The following is a 26,207-nucleotide window of genomic DNA, read 5'->3' as shown; positions in this document are numbered from 1 at the left end:
TTTAATCAAATGTAGAAATATTTAGCAGAAATTATTGTTCAATGAGATTAGACAAAATTATTGATAAAAATGATAAATATTAATAATTAAAATCATAAATTCTTTTATCTTTTTATAAATAATTTTTTCTAATCCCATTGATAAGCAATTCTCCCAAAATTTTTAAAACTAAAACACTGCCGTAGAATAATAATGATACTGATTGCTGTCATTGATCATGTAAATTATTTCCATCATGTTTTTTTTTTCTTTTTCCAGAACACCCAAGACAAGACTCTTAAGATTTACCCTTACAAGTTAAGGGGAGGAAAGTTATTCGATCCACCTAAACAATCGAACTTCCACTTGAATAGTAGGGAATTAGACTCTTAGAATCCACCCTTACAAGCCAAACTTGAGGGAAGCTATCCGATCCACCTAAACAATTGAACTTTCACTTAAATAGTAAGGGATTCGAATCTTGATCAGTAAAGAGAGAAACAAACTCCCTTACCAATTAGGATGACCCTTTAATATCTATTTCCATCATCTCATCCTACGTTTATTCCTTAATTGAACAAGTCAATTACTACAAGGCTTCCAATCAAAAAATATATATATTTATTAGTACAAATGTTGTGTATCGTGGAAAATTATTTTGAGCGGGCTTGGGATTTTTTGCTTTAGTTTTTTTTTTTTTAATTTTTTTTATATAAATATTTTTTTATCATTTGAAAAAAAAAAAATAGTCTTCCAACTTCTACTCAACTAGGTAGACTAGACAAGTAAAAATATATATATATATATATATAAATGGGAAAAAAAGTCCACTAAATACAGAATTTTTAAAAAATTATATTTTTGCCCTTTTTGTATTTATTAATTTTTTTTTTAATTATACTCTTTAGATCCTTCTCCGCTAGTCGGATATGAAAATTTTTAAATTTTTTTTTTGACACAAATAAAAAAAACCATAATTCCCTTCATATTGTAAATAATATCCATTAATAAAAATAAATAAATAAAAATATAAAAATTAAAGTGTGTCTCTGCAAGTGCAACCCTAGCCTTATTAATGTGAAGAAATTTGACATGACATGACATGATGATAGGTTAATACTATAAGAATCCAAATAGCTTGATATGATGGTCCCTTTTGAGAAGTGAATTATAATTTACTTTTCAGATTATAATCCATTTCTTCTCTCACAAAAAAATTACTTATAGTTATAACTATTTTCCTAAAATAGCCCATAAAAAATAAATAAATTGAATCAATATTTGGCAAAATTTGATGCCAAACCAAAATCATACCAACAAAATCAACATGCAATAAGTAAATTTTTTTAACTGGAATAGTATCAAAATATTATATTTTAATAATATTTATGCCAATTTTATTTTTTATTTTTCTTTCAAAATGTCAAATAAAAATACATAGATTCCATCGTACAACATAACAAGTAAAAAATAAAGACTTGTTAAATTTTAGATCTAGTTGGACTTTATACAAAAATATAACATAAAGTTTAACTATTTTTTAGGATATAATTAGAAGGGAAAACGTGTAAATTTGGAAAAAAAAAATTAATTATTGTTAAAGTTTATGAACTTTAATAATTAAAGTGTTAAATTTTATTATGAATTTATAATTATTTTGGAAATGTGTGTAAGAGGGGCTAATTTGAGCCCACTAAATTATTTAAGCCCAATAGCCCAAGATTAGTGGGCCCGAATTTATCGCAAGTCCAAGAATCGGTGGGCCCAGATTTATCGCCATCAAACGGATTGAATCGCTCTAAGCCTCGAAAGGGTTCGGATCCACGAACCTAGAGACTTACTCGGGCCCGGACTCGAAAGGGTATTAAGCAAGCCTAGAGATCCGAGGCACTCGGACTCGAAAGGATTCGGATCCACGAATCTAGAGATCCGAAGTACTTGGCTTCGAACGGATTCAGACGCAATCTAGAAGTCGCTCCGTTAATGAGTCCCAGAACACTTGCGGGCTCGGAGCTTTCCGGGGTCTACGTACCAGAACCATGGGCGTAATGGAGTCCGAACAAAGGACCCGATCCCGAAGACGGTGAGTGGAGATAAATTCACTCTTCGGTTAAACTAGCCTATACCCGGGTCGAGGTGGCACGACCCCGGGGGGTCCATGAGACTCGGCAATATTTTGCGGCAGGACGTCCTCTGGGACTACCCCTGACCCTTTGGGATGATTGGGGATCATTGGTTAGGTGTGGCTAAGAAGAAGGGTTCGCCGAGGGAGTGATCTCCTCTTCGGGGTTTTCTCATCCTCGGAGAAGTCACCTCCTCGGAGAGGTCACCTCCTCGGAGAAGTCACCTCCTCGGAGAGGTCACCCCCTCGGACAAGGTGGTTAGAGAGAATATCCCCCATGTGCCTTGCACATGGGCTCCATCCTACATCATGAGGTGCCTATAAATAGCACCCACCCATAGCTTTACAAGGGATGGATTTTGGAGATTTTTAACTCTTGGGAAAGAACTAATTTCCCTTCTCCATTATCAACCTTGAGAGTGAAAGTGGGAGATCAATGGGAGAGCCTTGCCATTATTCTATTCTCTAGCCATTTTGCCTTCTTCTTCACCCAATCTCTTATCTCCATCATCTCCTTTGTTGTTGTGTTCCTAAGTTGAGATTATTGAAGAATCTAAGCCTCTCATCATATTCTAGAGAATTCGAAGTTGTTCTTCAAGGATCTTTGAAGATCTTCGTATTTTCCAACTCCTTTCTTGAACCCTCTCCTACATTTTGGCGACTCTGCTGGGGAGGCGGATTGGTTAATGGTCTCAACGAGATCTGGAATCCACACAACTCCAACAAGGATGGCGGGAGAAGATGAAGTTCACCAACAAGGATCCTCTAATGGTGGTGATGACAGAACCATGGCTCCAGATCAACCACTTTTGCTTGAAGCCATTCAAGGACTTCAGAATACTCAGCAAGAGATTCTTACCACTCTTCAGAATCTCACTCACACCATGTTGGTGATGAGTTCTAACTTTGCACCGGCGCCAAACGGAAATCAAACTGGTGGTGGAGTTATTCCCGCCGGAGCGCAAAATCAAATCCAAGGAGAAGTAGGCCCCAATCAGCCTATGGCTCATGGCAACACGGCCACAGTAACACATGCTCAAACCACAGTAGGCGGCGGCAGTTTGCCCATACCCGGGCTCCATGGCGTGCCAAGCCAAGATCCAATGGTGACTAGGGGAGTTTCTGGTGTAATGAATGGTGCTCCGGCGACTGTTGGTGTCCAGGAAAGCATAAGGAGCATGATGGCACAAAAGGGAGCTCTGCCCGTACCTAATCTTGTCACGCCACCAGTAAATGTTACCCAAGCACCAAGCGGGCCTCCTTTGGTGCCGACAACAAATCTGCAAGCACAACCTGGTATAGCGGCGCCGTGCGGTGGACTCTATAGGCCTCAATTCAATATCCCATCACCAACTGGCTTGTCTATAGGCGCTGATAGCCAGTATCGTCAAATGTCCTCACCAATGATGAATTCGCAGCACCAGAATGGCCAAGACGCCCCTAGCTCAGTCTTCGGGTACATAAGCCAAGTCCCGGGAATACCACCATCAAACTCTCTCCCTCAACAGTTTCTCACTCTCGCCGATGTGCAGGCCATGTTCGATCTCGAACGGGGCAAGAGGACCTTACCCTCTTTGTCTGATCCAGACATCAAGCCACCTTACCCTATTGAGATGCTGAGCTATCCATACCCTGAGGGGTATACAGTGCCGAAGTTCATCAAGTTCGACGGCAAACAAGGAAATGCCCGAGAACATGTTGTGCGATTCATCGAGACTCTAGGTATTCATGGTTCAAACCACGTCCTCCGACTGAGAGAATTCTCTAAGTCCCTCACCGACCGAGCATATAGTTGGTATGTTAATTTGGCCCCAAACTCTGTCCGAAGTTGGGAGGAAATGGTTAACAAATTCCACTCCAAGTTCTTTCAAGTGGCGGAGAAGGTGACCACACTAACATTGTGTAAAGAGAAGCAACAAGAAAGTGAAGACATCCTTGACTACGTCAAAAGGTTTCAGGACAAGGCCGTGGATTGTCATGAAGCAGTTGAGGAGAATTATCTGGTTCAAATTTGTCTAGAAGGGGCATTGAGCAGGTACAAAATGTTTCTAGTTAACCACAAGCTACCCACCTTTTCGGCATTAATAGAAGCAGCTCGGAACATTAGCATTCCTCAGGCTCAGGAGTCCGGATTTAAAGCCAGTTACAAGACTAGTTTCAAGTCATCTCGTGGACCTATCGTTGCTGCTGCCTCTGCCCCGGATACCCGAAATTCACAAGGAGGAGGTCATAGAGGCCAGAAAAGAAAGCAATATAATGGTGAAAAGGGGAATGTTTCTTATCCATGTGGAATCGAGGAAGTGAAAGCTCTAGTTAAGGAATGGGTGGCTGACGGAGAGCTAAAATTGCCTTATGTTGAAGAAATGCCATAAAAAAAGGACCGTGAGAGCCCTGAATTTTGTGTCTACCATCGTACATTGAAACATCCGACAGAGAAGTGTTGGACTCTCAGGAAAATCTTCAGAGATAAAGTCGAAGCAGACGAATTGAGGTTCAAAAAGCGAGGGACTCAAGACATCCGAGAACAACCATATCCTCAACACCGAGACAAGGGCAAGAATGTTGCTATGATAGCTTATGAAGGCCCAATGATCGAGGCTATCGCTAATCTCGATGACGATGACTGTTATCTGGACGACATCCTCGAGCCAGAGGGTGAGCAAGTTTACTATGGAAGTGCTCTCGATCCAGAGGGCAGAACATTTATGACTCATGGCGAAGATCCCTTTGATCCAGAAGAAGAAGAAGAATACTATGGAAGAGGAGGACACCATGTTTATGTGGCATCTTATTTTGAGGAGACCGAGGAGATGGTTAACTACGAGCCTCCAAGAGTGGAAAAAGATCCGGATCACTATGCCAAAACCCTGCAAGACTGTGTAAAGTTCAAGCAGTTCTTTGACCAGCTTGGACTTTCCAGGGAGGCAAGAACGGAAATCACCAAGTCTATCATTAATATAGCCGAGGCACACCATGAGGAATGCATGTCGACTGAGGGGTCTATCCCGAGGAAGGCAAAAGAGCAATCTAGTGCCATTACTTTCTCCGAGGCTGATCGGAAGTATCCTTTTTCTCACAATCGCCCGCTTTATGTGACTGCTTTTATTAACGGGGTTGAGTTCAAAAGGGCCTTTCTAGATAGTGGAGCCTCTATCAACATTATGACTCGCGCTACTCTAGAAAAGGCCGGAATCTCTGAAGAACGCATTGTGAAGCAGCCGATAGTCATCACTGGCTTCGATGGAGAAAGGAGAGTTACTATCGGATGCGTAATAGTTGATTTAGCCGTTGGAGAGATTCGCTCGGCCACCAAGTTCCATATTATCGATTCTGAGGCAAATTATCACATCATTCTAGGGAGGACCTGGATGCATAGATATGGGGCTGTACCATCGAGTTATCATCAGTGTGTTAAGGCTAAATGGGGAAAGAAGACGGTGACAATTCAGGCTACAGAAAGGCCTTTCGAGATCCATGAAGCTCATTATTCTGATGCCATCTACTTCACCGAACTGGCTGTCGAAGAAGTTCCCACCACCTCTAAGCCTCGAGGGGTCAAAATTCCTCGTTGGGAGGATATCAAAGATGACAAGGAGCTGATGGCAGAGTCGAGTAAGCGGGCAATGTCTAGACCAGAAAGTCCGCCTATTCCTCGGAAGGTGATGAAAGTTCGAGAATGAGGCAAGATGGTGTACTATTTATGAAGGTGCGGGGAGTCGGTTTCTTCAGTCACCGACTCCGAGCCAAAAGAAGAGCCTCCTGACAATGATATAGTAATAAAGCCTGAAGTGGCTCCAGAATGTATGCAAGATGGGCCGAAGCCTCAGCCCGAACAACTTATTGAAATAGATCTGAGTGATGGACAAGATGCACCGAGGCCGGTATTCGTAAGTTCGAGCCTTAGCCCAGAGAAGCGGGAACAGTTGTTAAAGTTGATAAACCGATACTCAGATGTGTTTGCTTGGTCATATAAGGAAATGCCCGGACTAGATCCTGACCTAGTCTCCCACTATCTTGATGTGTTCCCAAACTCCAAGCCAATTAAGCAAGCTGCTCGAAAATATCATCCAGATCTCGAAGAGAAGATTAAGGAGGAGATTGAAAAACTTCAACAGGCTGGTTTCATTCGGCCAATACAGTACCCCACGTGGTTAGCAAACATCGTGCCAGTAAAGAAGAAGAATGGTCAAATCAGAGTATGTATAGACTTTCGAGATTTGAACAAATCTTGCCCGAAGGATGAATTCCCTCTTCCTCACATCGACACCCTCGTGGATACTACCTCGGGACACCAGATGTTCTCATTCATGGATGGATTCAGTGGATACAATCAGATTAAGATGGCTGAAGAGGACGCAGAAAAGACTGCTTTTAGAACACCTCTCGGAAACTTCTTCCATACAGTCATGCCTTTCGGACTCAAGAATGCCGGTGCAACTTACCAAAGGGCTATGACTGCAATCTTTCATGACATGATCCATCATGAGGTGGAAGATTATGTCGATGATCTAGTGGTGAAACCCAAGAAAGAAGATGACCATCTCCGAGACCTTGAGAAGGTATTCAAGAGGTGCCAGAAATTCAAAATGAGGATGAATCTTCTCAAATGTGCTTTCGGGGTGACGGCCGGAAAGTTCCTCGGGTTTCTTGTACATAGGCATGGTATCGAGGCAGATGAAGACAATGTCAAGTCTATCAAAGCAATGCCTCCCCCAAATTCTCAGAAGGAGTTAAAGAAGTTCCTCGGGAAGGTGTCTTATATTTGGAGGTTTATCCCAGCACTGGCAGAGATCTCTGCGCCTTTCGGCTCTTTATTAAAAGGAGATGCCAAGTTCGAGTGGAACCAAGAGCACCAAAAGGCCTTCGAGAGAATCAAGGCGGCCTTGACCTCGCCTCAGACCATGATAGCCCCGCAGCCCGGGGTACCTTTAATGTTATACCTAACCTCAACCCCCAAGTCCATAGGGGCATTATTGGTCCAAGATGTAGACGGAGCAGAACGCCCGGTGTATTACATCATCCAGAAGATTCGAGGAACAGAAGTCCGAAATACTCCGATAGAGAGACATTGCCTAGCTTTGGTATTCACCGCCCAAAAGCTCAGACATTACTTCTTAGCACATCAAATTCATATTGTTACTAGGAGTGATCCAATCCGATACCTCATCAGCAGGCCTGCTATAACCGGGAAGGTGGCAAGATGGTTACTAGCACTGGGTGAATTCGAGATCACATGTGTAGCCCCCAAGGCGATTAAAAAACAAGCCTTAGCTGACCTCCTTGCTCAAATTCCAAGTGGTGACTATGAACCAGTGAATTATGAAGTAAGAGGAGAGGTGTATGCAGCTATGGCTTCCGAGGAAAGCTTTTGGACATTGAGCTTTGACGGAGCAGCAGCCGGAGGTAAAGGAGAAACCGGGATAGTCCTTACAAGCAAAAGTGGGAAAAAGTTATATTTGTCTTATAAACTGGATTTCCATTGTTTGAATAACGAAGCCGAGTATGAGGCTCTTATGTTAGGCTTGATAGCAGCTGAGAAGCACAGTATCAAGAAGATTCGAATTCGGGGGGACTCGAAGTTGATAGTGAAGCAAGTTTCAGGACAGTTCGTCTTAAAGGAGCCTGCCTTGGCCACATACCGAACAACAGTCCGAAGGCTTCTTGACAAATTTCAGAAGGTCGAAATAGAGCATATGCCTCGTTCCGACAACAAGTTTTCAGATGCCCTCGCTACATTAGAGGCAGGAGTTGATATCCCTGAGGAGGAGGCGACAATTATTATCAAGAAGAGAATAGAGCCTTCGATAATACCTGAAGACAAAGGCCTTCCGGAGAACTGGATAGGAGAAGTCCTCGAACAACTCAGAAGCAAAGTTGGAAAATTGACTATGGCTAAGCTTGCCCAATTCATAATTATTCAAGGTGAACTTTACTTCCGAGGAGGTACTGGATTCCTAGCCCGGTGTGTTGGCAAACAAGAAGTAAGTTTCCGACTACAACAGACCCATGAAAAGTCTTGCGGGGATGATGATATCAGTCTGTACAAAAAGATCCAAAGACATGGCTATGAGGGTGTATGATGGCCACAACCCGAGCAGCTGGTGAAAGCTTGCCAAATGATCTTGCAACTCTAGGGGCAAATTTCAACATTCCGTGGAAGAAGTCTATCTATGACATTTACAGTTTGCATTTACTACATTGTCCAAGAAGTTCTATCTTTCTTATGTTATGAAGAAATTTACTTCCTCCATATTATGTATCTCCATTAAAAGTTATTTTTCTCTACATTGTATATCTTCATTGTGTTATGTTGCTTGAAACAGTTTTCAATTTTTGTTGCCCCTCAAAGAAGAAAAAGGAACGGTAGACTCAGTTACCAACCTGAAGGGAGTTTTCTTGACACAGTAGAAGTATACTTCCACTCGGACCTCCGAAGAGCAGCCATGGCTTCCATCAATGCAAGCTTTGAGGGTCTTTCTTGCTGAAGTAGAGTGTGTGCTCCCACTCGGACTTCCGAAGAATAGCCCTTACTTCCATCAATACGAGCTCCGAGGATCTTTCTTTTCAAAGTAGAGTGGACTCTTACTCGAACTCCCGAGGGATAGCTTTTGCTTCCATTAGCTGCCGAAGTAGAAGTGCGCATCCACTCGGACTTCCGAGAGACAGCCTTGTTTCTGCTCGGACTTCTGAGGGAGAGCCTTCCAAGGGACAACTCTTGCTCTCATTAGTGCGGGTCCGAAGAACAGCCCTTGATTTCATCAATACGAGCTCCGAGGGTCTTTCTTTTCAAAGTAGAGTGGACTCTTACTCGAACTCCCGAGGGATGGCCTTTGCTTCCATTAGCTGCCGAAGTAGAAGTGCACATCCACTCGGACTTCCGAGGGACAGCCTCGTTTCTGCTCGAACTTCTGAGGGACAGCCTTGCTTCTGCTCGGACTTCTGAGAGACAGTCTTTACTTCTGTTGGTGCAAGCTTGGTAGACTCGGTTATCTTCCAGAGGAATCTTTCTTGCCAAAGTAGGGTGTGTCCTACCGTCGGACTCCCGAGGGACAGTCTTGCTTTTGTTCGGACTTCCGAGGAACAGCCCTTACTCTCATTAGTGTGGGTTCCAAGGGCCCCGAGGACGTGGATTTCAATCAAGAATTTATTTGTCTGAAATAGTAAAACCAACAAATGAGACAAACAATATCAATTTCAGATCATGATTCAGGCATTATCAGAATGGGGCAACATCAACAAATAATAATTATCTATTTAGGCTACAACAATTTTATTACTCTGAGCAAGTTCATGAAAATGCAACTATCAAGTTTTTGTCTCTCCGGGCTGGTTCCTCTCAAGCCGACGTAAAACTACAACGGTCACACAAAAATTTTGGCATCAGCTATGTATTTCCCAAGCATCCACAAGTTAAACAAACAACAATATATCATCTTTATTATTCAACGAGAGGAAGAGGGAGCCGAATTTCATACTCACAAATTTGGGACTGTTAGAGAGGTGAAGTCCGAAGCCGATGTTGGAAATATAAGCTGAAATCAGAGAGGCTTTACAGATTGTAATCAACAAGACTGGGCTAGGCTTGGCAGGACCACACACGTTGCGTTGAGTGGGCGAACGTGCGTGGTCGGCGTCGGACAAGTTGAAGCCGGAAGCAACGCTGGTACCACAGAAGAGTCAGCAACCACACACGTTGCGTTGAGAGGGCGAACGTGTGTGGTGTGCGTTGGAACCGTCGAAGTCAACAATGATTGGGGCTGGAACCAGTGAGTGTAAAGCAAGGCCAAGATCTATGTATTCAGAGCTTTGAAAAATGTTGCTAAGCCAGGAGGGCACACCAACGATGAGCTAAACAGCGTCAGGCAAGGCCACACACGACGCGTTGAACGGGCGACGTGTGTGGTTTGCATTGGACCGTCAAAGCCGAAGGAAGAGTTTCAGCAAAGAGAGGCCGATGGTAGGCTGGTTCGGTCTTGGCGCAAGGTATCAAGCGTGACATCATTCCTATCACATCTCCACCCTTGACATCAATATTTCAATGCAAGCATCAAGTATTCTATTAATATTAGAATGGCCAACACAAGTGCCTGAAAAAAAAAAAAAAAATGAAGCTCAATATTCAACATAATCCCATCGTGCCTTCTCTCAAATGATAAAAGCCAACAAGCCATATTCAAGTCAAGTTCATCAATAGAATTTCGTAGCTCAGACATGGATTTGAAATCTGTTTTCTTCAAGTTATATAAATCGGGGCAGGTTCAATAGTGTATTACCCATCTCAGGCCAAAATTGCAAAATTCAATATCTGGGCATTTTACTTCTCTCAGTGACCAAGCAATTAACATGGGTTTAACAGAGTCTTATTCTCTTTCTCAAAGAAAAAAAAAAAAAAAAAACAATGAGCAGCAATCAACAAATCAAAATCAGCACCAAGGATAGTCGGAATAGTTCGGCGATGGCACAGACAGTGAATAAGAATGGACATGGACAGACCGACGATCACCTCAGCATTCGTGAGCTTGCTCAGATCTGGCAAATTCGAAGCCTTAAACGCTTCATTAGACGGTGCAAAAATCGTCAATCCAGTATTCACAACCTTCCGATACACATTCAACACACCAGTCTCCACAATCAACGACGCAAAAGTTATACACCCAGCCTTCACAATCACATCAGTGATATTCACATCGGAAGCCGACCCAGCCGACGAATTCAAAATCCCCGGCGCAATGATCAGCTCGCTGATCTCCAAAACCGCAATACTATACGGTACTTTCTTCACCTCTTTAATGTAAGTAGAGTCGAGAGCTGATCCCGGAGCCGCCGATCGGAATCCGACCTTGCCGCCTTGTAAGTCGGTGATGTTGACGAAGCCGACTCCGTTTTCAGCTTCGCCGGTGGTCTGGTAGAGAGTGGTGACGGTGGCGGTGGCGAGGTCGTGGAGCTTGGCAGCGTCGAAGTAGTCGAGGAGGATGTGGATGCTGAGTTCGGCTTTGACGATTGAGAGGGGGTGTTTGGATGCGAGGATAGACATGGACGTTTCGTTGAGAACCAGGACTGTGATGGTCTCGCGACTGTTGATTTCGTCACAGAGCCTTGTTTGGGTGAGGTAGCTGTTGAAGAGAGTGTAGTCTGGGAAGGAAGAAAGGATCTCTGTGATGTTGTGAGCTTTCATGGTGGGAATGGTGATGATGAGAGAGAGTGTGAGGATGAGGATGGCAGAGACGGAGACTGGAGATGCAATGGAGGTCAGTGAGCAGATTGTTCCTGAAGAAAAAGCTGGGTTGGTCTTGTTCAAGAAGAAGAAAAGCTGGGTTAAAGAAAGAAAGAAAGAGGAAGGTTGATTGATTTCGGCGGCTCATCAAAAAGAAAAGTTTGTGAGATTTAGGGTTTTGAGCCATTTCTTTAAATAAATAAAAAAAGGGTGTGATGCATGGAATATGGCCTCAGATATTCTTAATATATATATGCATGTATATATATAAAAAAAAAAAAAAAAAATCCAACCCATTTCTAAGCCCATAAAAAAAGTGTTTAGACGTAAAAAAAAAGGGGGGGGTTTTGTATTTTTCAATACTTGAAAAAAAAAAAAAAAAAAAAAAAAAAAAAAAAAAAAAAAAAAAAAAAAAAAAAGAGTACAAAAAAATAGAATTTTTGCTTGTCAATTTTTTCTGTAAATTGAAGTGCGTCATCAACTTTATCCATAGGCTCTGTCGTGACAAAACGTTTTTTTTTTTGGGAACGTGATGCGAAACAGGGTCGAAGAAATGACCGTATGCATGTCTGAGAAATTTAAAATTTCTCATACACGCAAGGGGCAAATGTAAGAGGGGCTAATTTGAGCCCACTAAATTATTTAAGCCCAATAGCCCAAGATTAGTGGGCCCGAATTTATCGCAAGTCCAAGAATCGGTGGGCCCAGATTTATCGCCATCAAACGGATTGAATCGCTCTAAGCCTCGAAAGGGTTCGGATCCACGAACCTAGAGACTTACTCGGGCCCGGACTCGAAAGGGTATTAAGCAAGCCTAGAGATCCGAGGCACTCGGACTCGAAAGGATTCGGATCCACGAATCTAGAGATCCGAAGTACTTGGCTTCGAACGGATTCAGACGCAATCTAGAAGTCGCTCCGTTAATGAGTCCCAGAACACTTGCGGGCTCGGAGCTTTCCGGGGTCTACGTACCAGAACCATGGGCGTAATGGAGTCCGAACAAAGGACCCGATCCCGAAGACGGTGAGTGGAGATAAATTCACTCTTCGGTTAAACTAGCCTATACCCGGGTCGAGGTGGCACGACCCCGGGGGGTCCATGAGACTCGGCAATATTTTGCGGCAGGACGTCCTCTGGGACTACCCCTGACCCTTTGGGATGATTGGGGATCATTGGTTAGGTGTGGCTAAGAAGAAGGGTTCGCCGAGGGAGTGATCTCCTCTTCAGGGTTTTCTCATCCTCGGAGAAGTCACCTCCTCGGAGAGGTCACCTCCTCGGAGAAGTCACCTCCTCGGAGAGGTCACCCCCTCGGACAAGGTGGTTAGAGAGAATATCCCCCATGTGCCTTGCACATGGGCTCCATCCTACATCATGAGGTGCCTATAAATAGCACCCACCCATAGCTTTACAAGGGATGGATTTTGGAGATTTTTAACTCTTGGGAAAGAACTAATTTCCCTTCTCCATTATCAACCTTGAGAGTGAAAGTGGGAGATCAATGGGAGAGCCTTGCCATTATTCTATTCTCTAGCCATTTTGCCTTCTTCTTCACCCAATCTCTTATCTCCATCATCTCCTTTGTTGTTGTGTTCCTAAGTTGAGATTATTGAAGAATCTAAGCCTCTCATCATATTCTAGAGAATTCGAAGTTGTTCTTCAAGGATCTTTGAAGATCTTCGTATTTTCCAACTCCTTTCTTGAACCCTCTCCTACAATGTGTAATTCCCCTGGAAAAGCTCTTAATACACGCAACAACAATAACAATAAAAAAAATAGTAAATTATAAATACACCTACTGAGTTTTGATTAAAATACAAATTATTCTGTAGTTTTGAAAATTACATTTCATTCCTGAGGTTTCTAATTTCATAACAAATCGCTCATTTTTCTAATAAATTATCAAGTCAATTGACAGTTTTTAATAATGTTAGAAATATGTTTCAATTAATAATTTAAGTAATTTTATTATTGTATAGGAGAGCAATTATGAATTTTATTTTTTTACTTAATTCTGTTAAATAAAATTTTTTAATAATGAGATATTTATAATTTTTCAAATCACAAGATGCAATTTATACTTTAAGTAATTCTTAAGAGGTATATTTATAATTTATCCATAAAAAAGTAAAATAAATTGTATTAAAAAGAAAGAAAAAAAAAAAGAGAAGAGTATTATAGTAAAATTAATCAGCATTAGCAGAAATAAAAATCTATATATGAAATTATAAGAGTTATTTATATCAAGATCTCTTAAACTATTAAAAGTATCACTTTAATCTATTAAATTATAAAATTATACAAGTAAACTTCTAAACTATTAAAAAGTGTTGAAGCATATAAATGAATCTTTTAAATTATTAACGTGTTTCATTTTGACCAATTTTGTTAGTAGGTATAAGTTGTATGCTTTTATAGTTTAAATGGTTAATTTGTATGCCTTTTGTAGTGTAAAGGATAAAATGATACTTACGCCAAGTTTGAAAAGATAAAAAAAAGTCAAAAAATGAAAAAATTATTCAAAAAGTTAAAAAGTTAACACTATTCTCTTACAAACCAATTATTACAATTTTTAATACATATTTTTTCATAAAAAGTAAAAAAGTTAACACAAACATCTATATTTTTTTCCTAAATTTTTTAGTCCAAAAAGACAAAAAGTGCACTTATTTAGGACATCCCAAACAAACCCTTATAAAAAATGTAGGGATGTATTGTACAGTTTTGTAATTTAAGGAGTTAAAATATATATTTATGAATAGTTTATGGGTCTTCCTGTAAATAACACTAAACATAAAATTCTGGCACAACATTGACAGAGAATGAACTTTAATAATTAAAGTGTTAAATTTTATTATAAATTTATAATTATTTTGGAAATGTGTAATTCCCCTGGAGAAGCTCTTAATACACGCAACAACAAAAACAATAAAAAAAGATAAATTATAAATACATCTTCTAAATTTTAATTAAAATATGAATTATCTCTTATAATTTTAAAAATTATATTTCATCTTTGAGATTTTCAATTTTATAACAAATTGTCCATTGTATTAATAAATTATCAAGTCAATTAATAATTTTTAATTATGTTAAAAATATATTTTAATTAATAATTTAAGTAATTTTATTATTATACAGGAAAGCAATTATGAATTTTATTTTTTTAATTAATTCTGTTGAATAAAAAAATTATGACAAATGAATATGGATAAGTTTTCAAATCACAGGTGATAATTTGCACTTTAACCAAACTTTAGGGAGTGTCATAAAAAAGTAAAATAAATAGTATAAAAAAGAAGAAAAAAGTGTATTATAGTAAAATTAATCAACATTAATAGAAATAAAAATCTATAAATGAAATTATAAGAGTTATTTATACCGAGATTCCTTAAATTATTAAAAATTATCACTTTAATCCATTAAATTATAAAATTAGACAAGTAAACTCTTAGGCTCTGTTTATTTTCAGAGGTAGAATAGAAATAATTAATAGTGAAGGGATTGTTAGTGAGGGGATTAAGTAAAATTGTGTTTATTTTGATGATAGTTGTTAGGAGTGGGCGCGGGTCGGTTGCGGCCACGGAATCTCCAATCCGCCATCCGTCCGTCAGATTGACGGATTGGAGAAAATTAATCCGCATCCTTCCGCCAATCCGACGGATGTGGATTGAGCGAATTGGTGGTTTGGCGGATGGATGCGAATTGGTTTGGCGGTTTAAAATTTTATAAATTTTTAACATAATTCAACTTAAGCACTTTCTCAAGAAAAAAAAAGAAAAAAAAAGAATTACAGTTAATGACTTAAAAAAATATTACAATCACTATATGCCTCATTCAAAGCAAGAAAGTTTGAAACTTTAGAATATTACAGTCACTGCATACCTCATCCACATACTACAATCACAGCATGCCTCATCCATATAAAGTATCACAATTTGTGGTTCTTAAAATATAAAAACAATTCGAACCACCAAAACCATAAACAAAGTAGTAGTAGAGATTGTATGTCTCTGTATTGTTACACCTATATCTTTTTTTGAAAATAAAAATCAACCAACATATATTATATTTTCTATTTATTATTTTTAGAGATAGATTTAAAAACAAAAAAATATAGATAAATAATACGTTTATTTTTTTCAATTCAAAAAAGATATTCAAGTTAAAAACTTTTGTTCAACAGAATATTTAAACAAACTGAAAACACAAAGTCTTATAAATTATTAGGGGTGTTCGCGGTTTGGCGGTTCGGTTGCGGCCAAAAGAATCTCAAATCCGCCATTCGTCTGCCAGATTGGTAGATTGGAGAAAATTAATCTGCAACCGTCCGGCCGTCATCACGCATCCGTCCAAAATGTGGCGGATCGGTTCGGTTTGGTCGGTTTTGGCGGATCGGTATATCCGCTGCTCATCTCTAATAGTTGTTAGTGTAGTGTAGGAATTATTAAATTATTTTTATATAAATAATAAAATATAAAAAATTAAACATTAATTTTTTTTTAAAAATTCCCAATATGTAAAAAATAAAAGATTTCTAATTCCCTCACTATTTTTTAATACCATCTCCACTTTCTCCATCCCAATCTCCCTTCCAACCTTCATCTTAATCTCCTCTTTCATCCTAATCCCTTCCTCAACTCTACAAGCAAACACAATATTAAATAACTACACCTCCATCCTAATCCCCTCCTATCTATTACATCCCAAAACAAACGGGGCCTTAAACAATTAAAAAGTATTACTTTAACTTCTAAATTATAAAAGCGTATAAATAAATTTTTTAAATTATTAGCGTATTTCACTTTAACTCATTTTATTAGTGAGTATAATTTGTATGTTTTTATAATTTAGAGGGTCAATTTATATGTTTTTATAATATAAAAGATAAAGTGATACTATTGATAATTTTAATTTTAGATCTCTTGTACAGTTTTATAATTTGAGGAGTTAAAATAAATATATACATACTATTGATAATTTTAATTTTAGATCTCTTGTACAGTTTTATAATTTGAGGAGTTAAAATAAATAAATATGTATAGTTTATGGGTCTTCCTGTAAATAACACTGATTATAAAATTCTAACACATACATTGACTTTGCAGAGAATGAAAGGATGTCGTGTCCTTTGTTTACGAGTTGCGACACTTCCGTCTTTGAAATTAAAGCAACTCTCTTGAATCTTCCGATTCAAACATTGGAATACCCATGGCGTGGCGAAGACTCCAGAGCTCTTCAATGGCAGATCAACTCCTACTACTAGAGGTGGTTTTATCTACGCTCTAACCCAGTTAAACGTTTTCTCAACGATACCCAATAACTTAATTACAGTTGACTACGAAACCCATTTTCCAATTTTAATGTATGTTTACGCGGGTAGACTATTATTCTTGTTGTTGTTGTTGTTGTTTGGCCAACAATCGATATGCCTTCTCTGAGGAACTTCTTCTCTTCTTCATCTTCGTCTTCGGCTTCATCGTCTCCTTGTGATTCGCCTCTGAAACAGGGTTCTAACGATTCTAATTTCTTTAAGAAGTCAGGGTCAAAGAGGCGGCTCACGCGGCAGCGCAAGCTCCGCCACGCTACCGATGCCATGCTGGGTTTGTTTTCGACCGATCAATCTCGTTCGCTGCCGGTTTCTCCGAGTTCTGAGTCGCGATCTCCGACTAACTCCGGCAATCGGTCCAGTTTGGCTGTGCCACAGCCTCTGCCTCTGCCGGAGTTGAATACCCTTGTAAAGCAGAATGATCAGTCCAATTCGCAGTCGCCGAAAGAAGGGCCGAGCAGAGCGGAGGGAGATGGAAGGGATGGGACTGGTGGTTCCAACCCGCCAAGTTCTCCCACTAGAAGGTACTCTCTTTCTCGATTATTAATTTTCATTTTTTTTTTTTGGGGGGTATAATTTTGTGTGTCTATGATGATAGATTGATAATTCTTCAATTTCTGGTTTAATTGTTTGTTAAGTCATTGTATCAACTACATGTGGGTTTTTTTTTTTTTTTTTTAAATTTTTTATCTGGGATTTAAAAAGAGAAAAAGGAAAAAAGAAGTGATTGTACTTGGCACATGGTCTTGGTAGAACTCAACCCAAAAGTTAGTTATAGTTATTGAGCTGAGGATGGTTATATATTACAGGTGTGATTACGCTTCACGCTCTCCTTTGTAAGTGCAGACTTGGACACGCACCTTACCCATCCTTGGGTATTATGACTCTATGTTAGATCACTCTTAGTCTTAAAAGTTTAAGTTGTTAACTTGGCAGGAATAAGCATAACAATACATGTATATATATATATATATATATATATCAAGCTATCAAACAAGTACTAACATGTACAGATAGATGATTTTGTTTGTTTGATTTTAATTTAGATTTTTAAGTTAGGATCAGCTGCTTTCCGTACTACATTTCACAGCCTGTTGTGTTTAAACAGCACGAAAAGTGTGATTCTTCCCAAAAGAACAATAAAAAGCATGAGGTGTTAGATGATTCTGTTTTAACATGGGAAATGCATTACTACCGATGCTTAGGGATGGAATAAAGTACATGGAAAATAAAAGATTCGATACAAGTAAGAAATGGAAGTATCAATTATGGGATTTGAGGGTAAAATGCAAATTTGAGGACAAAAACAAAAACAAAAACAAAAACAAAAACAAAAACAAAAACAAAAACATTGCTATTACATATGAAAATGTCAACCAACAAATGAACAGAGAAAAGAAATCAAGAATAAAATAGAAAGAAAAGGAAGAGGGGGTTAGTGAAAAGGTAGACAATTAATTAAGAGAATGAAATGGTATTACTAATCAGGGGGTGAGGGGGCCAATGTGTGCATAATGGGAAATGAATATCAGTTTAAGTATTGTGCATGGTGAAACCATGCCAAAAATATTTTGCTATCTCAGTAACTTGTATTTTCATGTTTGGGCTTGGGCAATCCTTCTTCTCTTGAGGGATTCAACTTGTGAAAGTAGAAGCCTGGTCAAGTAAATGAGAAATGAAAACTTCAAATCTTGGTGAACAGCCTAGGCCTTCTACTACTTAAATGGAGTTGTGGTTGTTAAATCATATGTGCACACAACACATTAGAATGTAGCATGCTATTTCATTGGTTCTTCTCATTTTATTATCTCATATAAGAGATAATGTGTACATTAGCATATAACATGCTATTTTATTTAGGTTCTTGTCATTTATTATCACATTCTAGTTTCAATTAAAAGAATGTTGATTCCACATAATAATTTGTTAGCAATGTTTGGATTTTTCAGCTATTTTTCTCATCAAAGTGTTAGGAATACAACAGATCATTCTGCCACAAAATCTTCTAAATCTCCTGCATATCGCCGTAGGGGATTTTCTAAAGATCTAAATGTTGAACGTGTTCCTCACAACTTCACCCTGAATGTACCCACCAGGAGTGCTCCAACCAGTGTTTTCTCAAGTCCTGTTCCTAGCCCACAAAGATTTAGTTCTGTGGATCTTTTTCATTCCTCTTTATTGATTCCTCAAGAATTTCGGGTTTCATCAGCTGTAGAGGGACCAGTTTCCTCCCATTCTCCTTCCCAAATGTTTTCACCAAGACTTTCATGTACTCCTGACCATTCTCCACTTCATAGCCCAAAACTACAAAAGGCTAGCCAAAACACCAGAAATCTTGCTGGTGTTTCATTTCATTCACACCATAAATCACTCCCGGAAAGTTCTGCGGGATGGCCTGAAGGTAGTATTCATGCCAATCTGCATCCATTACCTCTACCACCAGGAGGTCTGAAGCCATCACAATCAACTACAACTCACAACATTATGGAAAGGCAAGATGTATCAACAATAAAAAGTAAATGGATAAAAGGCAAACTTATTGGACGAGGTACTTATGGCAGTGTTTATGAAGCAATCAATAGGTATGTGAATACTCTGAAGTGTTTTCTGCTTTCTGCTACTTGTTTCAGTTGCATTGAACATTACTTCCTTTTTTTTTATAATTATTTTTAATAGTGAAACCGGAGCTATGTGTGCAATGAAAGAAGTTGATGTCATTGGGGATGACCCTAAATCTTCAGAATGTGTTAAGCAGTTGGAACAGGTAATTTTGTCAAGCCTTTAGCTTATTAATTTATAGTATAATGTTGTATTCTAGCTTTACGGTTACTTGGATTCTCGATCAAGAAAAAAAGTTATTGGCGAGAAGGCATGCAATAAAAATGAAGGTTATAAGTATGGAGTTCAATCCAATGGTAGAGATTCTAATGTGGTTAATAGAGGCAATTGTCGTTCACCGTGGAAATCCATTTCTCGTTTGTATCCTCTTGTGTCTAATTTTTTTTCATTCAGAGTGGGGAATGGGGAGAATGTTCGGTTTTGGGAGGATGTTTGGTTAGGGGATATTTTGTTTGCTAGATCTTTTCCCCTTCTTTACAGGTTGGCTCGTTCTCCAAATGTGTCAAAAGCGTCGGTGGCTTGCTCGTCTATGGCACCCATCTCTTGGAATTTTGATCTCATTAGAAACTTGAATGATAGGGAGGCGGGGGAGTTGGCATCTTTGTTGGTAGTGCTCGAGAGGGTTTCTTTTTCTTCGTCTTCTGATAGTACGGTGTGGAATCTTGTCTCTTCAGGGGTCTTTTCATGCAAATCCTTTTTTGATAAGATTATTGATAATCCCTCGGTTCCCTTGTTCCCTTTTCATAAGGAAATTTGGAAAGCGAGTGTCCCTCATAAAGTGAAGTTTTTCATGTGGTCTTTGGCTCAAAAGGGTGTTACAACTAATGATGTTTTCCAGAGGAGAAGGCCTCATCACTCTTTATGCCCTCAATGGTGTGTGATGTGCAAGAGAAATTTGGAGGTAGCGGATCACTTTTTTCTTCATTGCCCGGTGGCTTCTGTATTATGGCAGCGTCTTTTCAGGTTATGTGATGTGTAGTGGGTTGCTCCACGGGAGTGTATGCATATGCTTCTTATTCGGTTTGACGGATTTGGGAGTATCAAGAAAGCCAAAACAATGTGGATAGGCATTGTTTTTGCTATTTTCTGGGTTATATGGTTGGAGAGAAATGCTCGAATTTTTCAAGGTGAGGAAGTAAGTGTAGAGGCTTTGTGGGATAGGGCGGAATATTTGGCCTCATTTTGGGCATTTGTATCTCCTCCTTTTAAAGGAGTCTCTTTGTTTTTGATCTCTAGGGATTGGACTGCTGTTTGCCATCCTTAGGGTTACAAGTTTTGCAATTTTGTTTTGCTTTTTCTTCTTATCTTTTTCTTTCTTTGTATGAGGATTTCTTGTTTTCTTTCTCTTTCCCGTTTTAATAAAATTTTGTTGTTACTCAAAAAAAAAATAAAAATGACCATAACTTGGGGTTAAGGCTTGTATGTTTCCATGATACTTTGTCCGTGTAACCTCTTTCTCAATAACTTTTCATAGTTTTGTTGTTACTGCAGTTACTCATTTTGTGTTGGGTCATATGGTCCTAAAAGTTCAATAATTTTGCTTTGTCTCTGAAGATTATTATTTATATTTATGTTATGTTGGTTGGTACCCAAGTTTCTTCGATATGAATTGTATCTGTTTGACGAAAGGACCCCATCATGTTTGACACCTGATGCGATTGAAATAGGTGTACTTAGCTAAAAACTACAGGCTCGGTAGATGATTCTTTGGCTGGGTCTGTGTTATGCATAGGATATGAATTCCCAAGACAATCTCTCATCCATGGATCCTCTTATTTTGACTTCTACAAGCCTTGGAGTTCAACTATCTGAAGAATAAAATTTAGTATTTCCCTGATCCAATGCCTGCATATATCAACTTAATGTTGGTAATGTTGGTTTGGGATGTTTTAAAAAAGTGTACTTTTTGACTTATTGACTTATATGAGTTGGGTTTGGGTTGGGTTTGATGTGATGTGTTAGAGAGGTGATGTGATTTAAATAAGATGATGTGACTTAAATAGGATAGTGACTTTTTGACTTTTTGTATTATTTAGTTTATGCCAAACCAACCCATTCAAACTTAGGTGAGCTGCTAAGTCCCATCCACCCACTCCCATTATTTATATGTTATGCTTCTCTCTTATTTTTCCCCTTTCGTTGGAATTAAGATAAAAATGAAAGCTTGGCAATTAACAAAAGGAACCAGATTTTTTTGGGGAGAAAACTGAAGACTACTAGACTTCCCATCTATGATCTTCATTGCTGAGCCAGTAGCTCAAGAGTGACCAATGCTAGATTACTGATTCTTGAGACTGTTTGAAAGATAAAATAAAGATGCAGAATAGCCCTAATTGGATAACATAGCTCAAAACAGTTGTGTACACTTCTCTGTTCATGTTGCAGGTTGAATAGCATGCAGAAATTATGTTCTAAATAGCATATGTGTTTCACTTTACTGCTTCTCAAATTATTGTTATTTTTTTAAATATTTGTTGTTTTCCTTGTGTTTTTCTATTGTTTTAGGAAATTAAAGTTCTCCAACATTTAAAGCATCCAAATATTGTGCGGTACTATGGCTGTGAAGTGGTGAGATTCTTGGTTTCATGCTGTCCTCTAGCAGCCAGATTTGACTGAGCATAGTTGATTTCCCACATTCAATTCATTTGAAGAACACTGTTTCCTGTGCAGCTTGAGGAGCGCTTTTGCATATATCTGCAGTATGTTCACCCGGGATCAATAAACAAATATGTCCGTGATCATTGTGGAGCTGTTACAGAATGTGTAGTTCGTAATTTTACCCGCCATATTCTTTTAGGGTTGGCTTACTTGCATAGCAGAAAGACAATCCACAGGTGATGGTTATGCTTCATAAGAATGGATAAATGTAGATAGTGGTTGAAAATCACAAGTCTAACATCTATTTTGACAATCACATTACTTATGGTATAAAATGCTATGTTAAAATTTATGAGAGGCAATCATGGTTGTAAAAGAAAAAACTGAAATTCTTGCAGTTTTGTCTCCAATGAGTATGAGAATATTGTTTGTCTTCTATTTCTATGTGGTTCAACGAATAACGTTGTTGGCAAATCTGATGAATTTCCACGACTCAATGATTTCTGGTAGTTTATGTTGATATAGTGTTTTGATGACTCGAATGATTGTTTTAAACAGGGACATTAAAGGTGCAAATTTGCTTGTCGATTCATCTGGTGTTGTCAAGCTTGCTGACTTTGGGTTGGCAAAACATGTGAGCTTATATTCTTTCAACATCTATCAATTTTTTATCGACTGATATTTTATTTATGCTGATCTTTTTTTTTTTAAAAATTTTTTGAAGCTATGCTCTTGGCTGTTATTTTAACGACTACCACCTTTTTTCTATGTGCCTTTTTTTCCCTCCTCACTCAACATTTTCTGCATATCTAGATGCTAAAAATTTAGAACCTCTTTTTTTATAAGTAAGCCCCACTCACACCCATGTCCCGTCCGGTAGTCCGGGACTTTAACCCTGCACTTTCCCTTGGGCTAACATCTTGTGATGGCAAATCAGAAAGAGTAATGTTCTGCAGATGTGACAAATGGTCTGACTGGGGCTGTCAGCTCTACTCTTGCATGCGATATTTTTCATTTCAACTGCTCCACTCCTCCTTTTGTCCTAACATTTCAGCTTTTCATTGTATACAGCTTTCGGGATGTACCATTGATCTTTCTCTGAAGGGAAGTCCCCATTGGATGGCTCCAGAGGTATCTCACATTGCATTTAATTATGATTCTATAGATAGCTCGTAGTAATTCTTGACACTAGATTTTTTTTCCCCGGCAGGTTTTGCAGGCTGTGATGAGGAAAGATTCCAATCCTCGGCTTGCTTATGCTGTTGATATTTGGAGCCTGGGTTGTACAGTTATTGAGATGCTGAATGGTAGACCTCCTTGGAGCGAGTTTAATGGGGTGAGCATGTGATTTAGTCTGTTATGCTTTACTATTGCTTCTTAAAGTTTGTCTACATGCCCACTGTGTGCTGTTTTTTCGTGTGAATTCATCCTCTCTGGAGTTGCATGAACTTTCTGAAGAATATCTGATAAGATCATTTTTCTTGTTATCATATTTATTACCCTATTCCTTTTGAAAGAATTAGGGCCATCTTGGGAAAGCAAAAATAGGGTGGAAGGCTACTGTGTGTCTATGAGATTGCAAGTAAGGTGCATGTTAAGAAAGCTGCTTTTCTGGTTCTTCTCCAAGATGAAAATTTATGATATTATGATGTTCGTTTACTCAAGTGCCAGATTAAGCCTGTTGCTGGAGCTACAGTATTGGGTTTACTGGAATTGCAAGAGAATGATTTGGCGAGTACATCCATTGTGAAAAATGTTTCAATTCTCTTTCATTGCTTCTAGAATGTTAGAAAACTAAGACTTAAACATGTAGTTTGCCATGATTAATAGGTGCTATGCCTTCAAATTTTTTGTTCTAGATTTGATAGTTGAGATTTGCCTACTACTCAAAACCCTCTAGAAAGTTAGGTGTGAATCATGTAGGATGAATTTAGGAAACTTTGTCAATTCTGCTTACTTTGGGGTTTGTGGTGGATTTAGGTTATGGAAGTTTCTATGTTTGGGGTTCTAATGTGTAGAAGAAAGCTTATTGGGGTTTTCAATGAAAAAAGAGAGAATTGTCTTGATATTCAGAAGGCAAGCTGTGAGATTTTAAAAATGGCCATCAGGAGGACCGGATAATTGTAACTTTAGGGGTTTAAAACTATGTCTAGTTTAGTCCTATTGCGTAAGGGTTTGGGATCAGTGGATTGGTTACAGACCTAACCTTTGACAATATTTGCACGAAGTAGCTACAATATGGGTCACAGGCTGAAATCAGTGCTGTTCTGTGGCTTTGTATGGTAAATTGGTAATTGAGAATAATACTTGAGTTATTCATGTTGATAAGGAGGAGGATAAGAAGCACTTTTTTTACTTTTATTTTGAAAAGCACTTCACCCTTGCTAGGGTTAATCAAATTCACACAAACACAACCCCAAATTTTCGTGTACTCAATTCCATCAAAATGAAAAAAAGAAGAAAGAAGAAGAATTGCATAATATTTATAGGCAGATGGACTAACCCCTAATTTTAATAAAACTGTGATGCATCAGACATAATGAAGTGATTCAATTCTCAAGAATATCCAAATGTTTTCTTATCCTTTTGCTTATTGTACAAGTAGCTTTGTGAGGAGAAAAGTATGAGATGTCTCTTTACATGTTGTCAGACTATAGTAGTTAATTGTTCCATTGTGTCCTATCCACTAGGTACAAGCAATGTTCAGTGTTTTGAACAAATCACCACCTATTCCAGAAACATTATCTTTGGAAGGAAAGGATTTCCTCCGGTTGTGCTTTCAGAGAAATCCTGCGGACCGACCATCTGCTGCTAGGCTACTTGAGCATTCCTTTTTGCAAAGTTCACATGATCAAGATGTTTTGGGTTGCGCACGAGAATTGTTTGGAATGAAACTAATGGTAAGGGCCAAATTCCAGTATATGTTGGTTACATCCATGCATGAATCCTAATATCTCTCTCTAGTTTTTCCTTTTTTCAGTTTTTCTTTTTTTCTTCTATCTCGTGTGTGTGTGCCCTCAAACCATTGTGCAATCTAGCATAATAAAAATTTCTTTTCTTTTTTCTTTCTTTTTTTTGCTTTACTTATTAAAATTTATTGGATTTCAGGATACATCACATAGTCCAAGAGACGGGACAAAAAATCTGAAGGGTTCATCACCAATCTCGCCAGGTGCCTGGATGAGGCAACTGCCGTGTAATGGGTAGGTTTGTAACTTGTTTCCATACCATAGAACTTAGACCACGGTCCTGTTTGGTGCAACTTATGGCTGTTTATAGCAGCAGCTTCTTCTTTATTTATTTATTTATTTTTTATAATTTTATATATTTTGGAAATCTGATTATTGAGAAGTAGGAAAAATAGTGCTTTTAGCTTCTATTTTCTTATTATCAGCTTTCTACTTGCAATAAGTCATATCAAACAGGCCTCATGTTTGTAAAACGTGTTGAATTTGTGATTTTGCTGTTGCATGTCAATTGTATGTGGCTTATGTTTGAAAAAAATTTCCCAGTGAAACTTCCCCGAAATCTTATCCTGAAAGCCCGGAAACCGGAGTAGCATCCCGACACTCTCCTCGTTCTACACTGGATGCCCTTCCTAGTATGACTTCATCAGAGTTGTTCCACTGCAGGTCACATTTTGGTAGCCCCCCTTCCGCATTTGGTCCAAACAATTTGCACCTTGCACCCGGGAACAACAGTCAACATACTTCTCCAAGGGCACACAGAAGGGAAATCCCACACCTCTGAGATTTATTTGTGATTTACAAAGGATTGATCGGGGAATCGAATCTCTCTTGTATAGCCGAGGAAACAGAACTCTATTGTACAGGTGTGAAGAAGCCGGCAAATGGCTACAGTATTTTTTTTTTCCCATTTGGGGCTATGGGATTTCAGTATGCATTTCAACACGGTTGTTGTTGCTGATTTTGAAGTTACAGAAGCAATTTTTTTATCAGCAGACCAATTCAGTCGGTCACTGTTGTACACTTTGTTGGGCGAATACAGAACACACAGATGAAACTTCATGCTAACACGAAAGAAGAATGAAAAAGGAACATACTTTTTAATCAGGAGTAGGTGTGACAAAAAAATTATTAGACTTTTAGATGACATTGTATTTGTACATGTTGTGGGGTATTTTTTTTTTGGGTAATTGAAATCCTTTCTGAGCATACTTCTATTTCAGTCACTCTCTTTTTCTGCTGTTGTATTGAAGAGAGCAAAATGTATAATGACAGTCATTACTGCTTGAGGCTGCCTTGTGTAATCTACTTATAAATAATTGCAGTTGGGCTTCGTGGTTAGGTTCTTTGTTTTTCGTTTGTTGACCATTCTTAATCTTGTTG

General features: G+C 38.7%; 1 protein-coding gene and 1 pseudogene across 3 annotated transcripts; one reads left to right on the top strand and one right to left on the bottom strand.

Annotated features, from left to right (window-relative positions):
* Window positions 1–9,350: 9,350 nt before the first annotated feature.
* On the bottom strand, window positions 9,351–11,596 carry LOC145823077 (fasciclin-like arabinogalactan protein 8 pseudogene; annotated as a pseudogene). Its single transcript, XR_014365182.1, has one exon. The product of XR_014365182.1 is annotated as a fasciclin-like arabinogalactan protein 8 pseudogene (transcript).
* A 4,773-nt stretch (window positions 11,597–16,369) lies between these two features.
* Window positions 16,370–26,165, top strand: LOC114271130 (mitogen-activated protein kinase kinase kinase 5). Of its 2 annotated transcripts, none has more exons than XM_028212738.2 (11): window positions 16,370–17,165; window positions 18,591–19,223; window positions 19,318–19,405; window positions 21,766–21,828; window positions 21,931–22,094; window positions 22,417–22,492; window positions 22,930–22,989; window positions 23,069–23,194; window positions 24,549–24,758; window positions 24,967–25,061; window positions 25,371–26,165. In XM_028212738.2, exons 1-11 carry the CDS (start codon window positions 16,741–16,743, stop codon window positions 25,606–25,608), a joined length of 2,178 nt encoding a protein of 725 aa, XP_028068539.1. In that variant the 5' UTR covers window positions 16,370–16,740; the 3' UTR covers window positions 25,609–26,165. The 2 variants fall into 2 exon arrangements, with proteins under 2 accessions (XP_028068539.1, XP_028068540.1); XM_028212739.2 differs by having other exon boundaries at window positions 16,375–17,165; window positions 25,491–26,165.
* Window positions 26,166–26,207: the final 42 nt, after the last annotated feature.

Source organism: Camellia sinensis, chromosome 3 (assembly GCF_055761805.1).
Source record: "Camellia sinensis isolate YWXY chromosome 3, ASM5576180v1, whole genome shotgun sequence".
Taxonomy (NCBI): domain Eukaryota; kingdom Viridiplantae; phylum Streptophyta; class Magnoliopsida; order Ericales; family Theaceae; genus Camellia; species Camellia sinensis.
The sequence above is the reverse complement of the archived record's forward strand: the minus strand, read 5'-3'. Positions and strand labels throughout refer to the sequence as shown.

Excerpts from the sequence above, each read along its gene's own strand:
- LOC114271130 (XM_028212738.2), top strand. The coding sequence starts at position 16,741 with ATGCCTTCTCTGAGGAACTTCTTCTCTTCTTCATCTTCGTCTTCGGCT. Across the intron at positions 17,166-18,590 it reads CCAAGTTCTCCCACTAGAAG|CTATTTTTCTCATCAAAGTG; the intron begins GTACTCTCTTTC and ends TGGATTTTTCAG. Across the intron at positions 21,829-21,930 it reads GGTACTATGGCTGTGAAGTG|CTTGAGGAGCGCTTTTGCAT; the intron begins GTGAGATTCTTG and ends TTTCCTGTGCAG.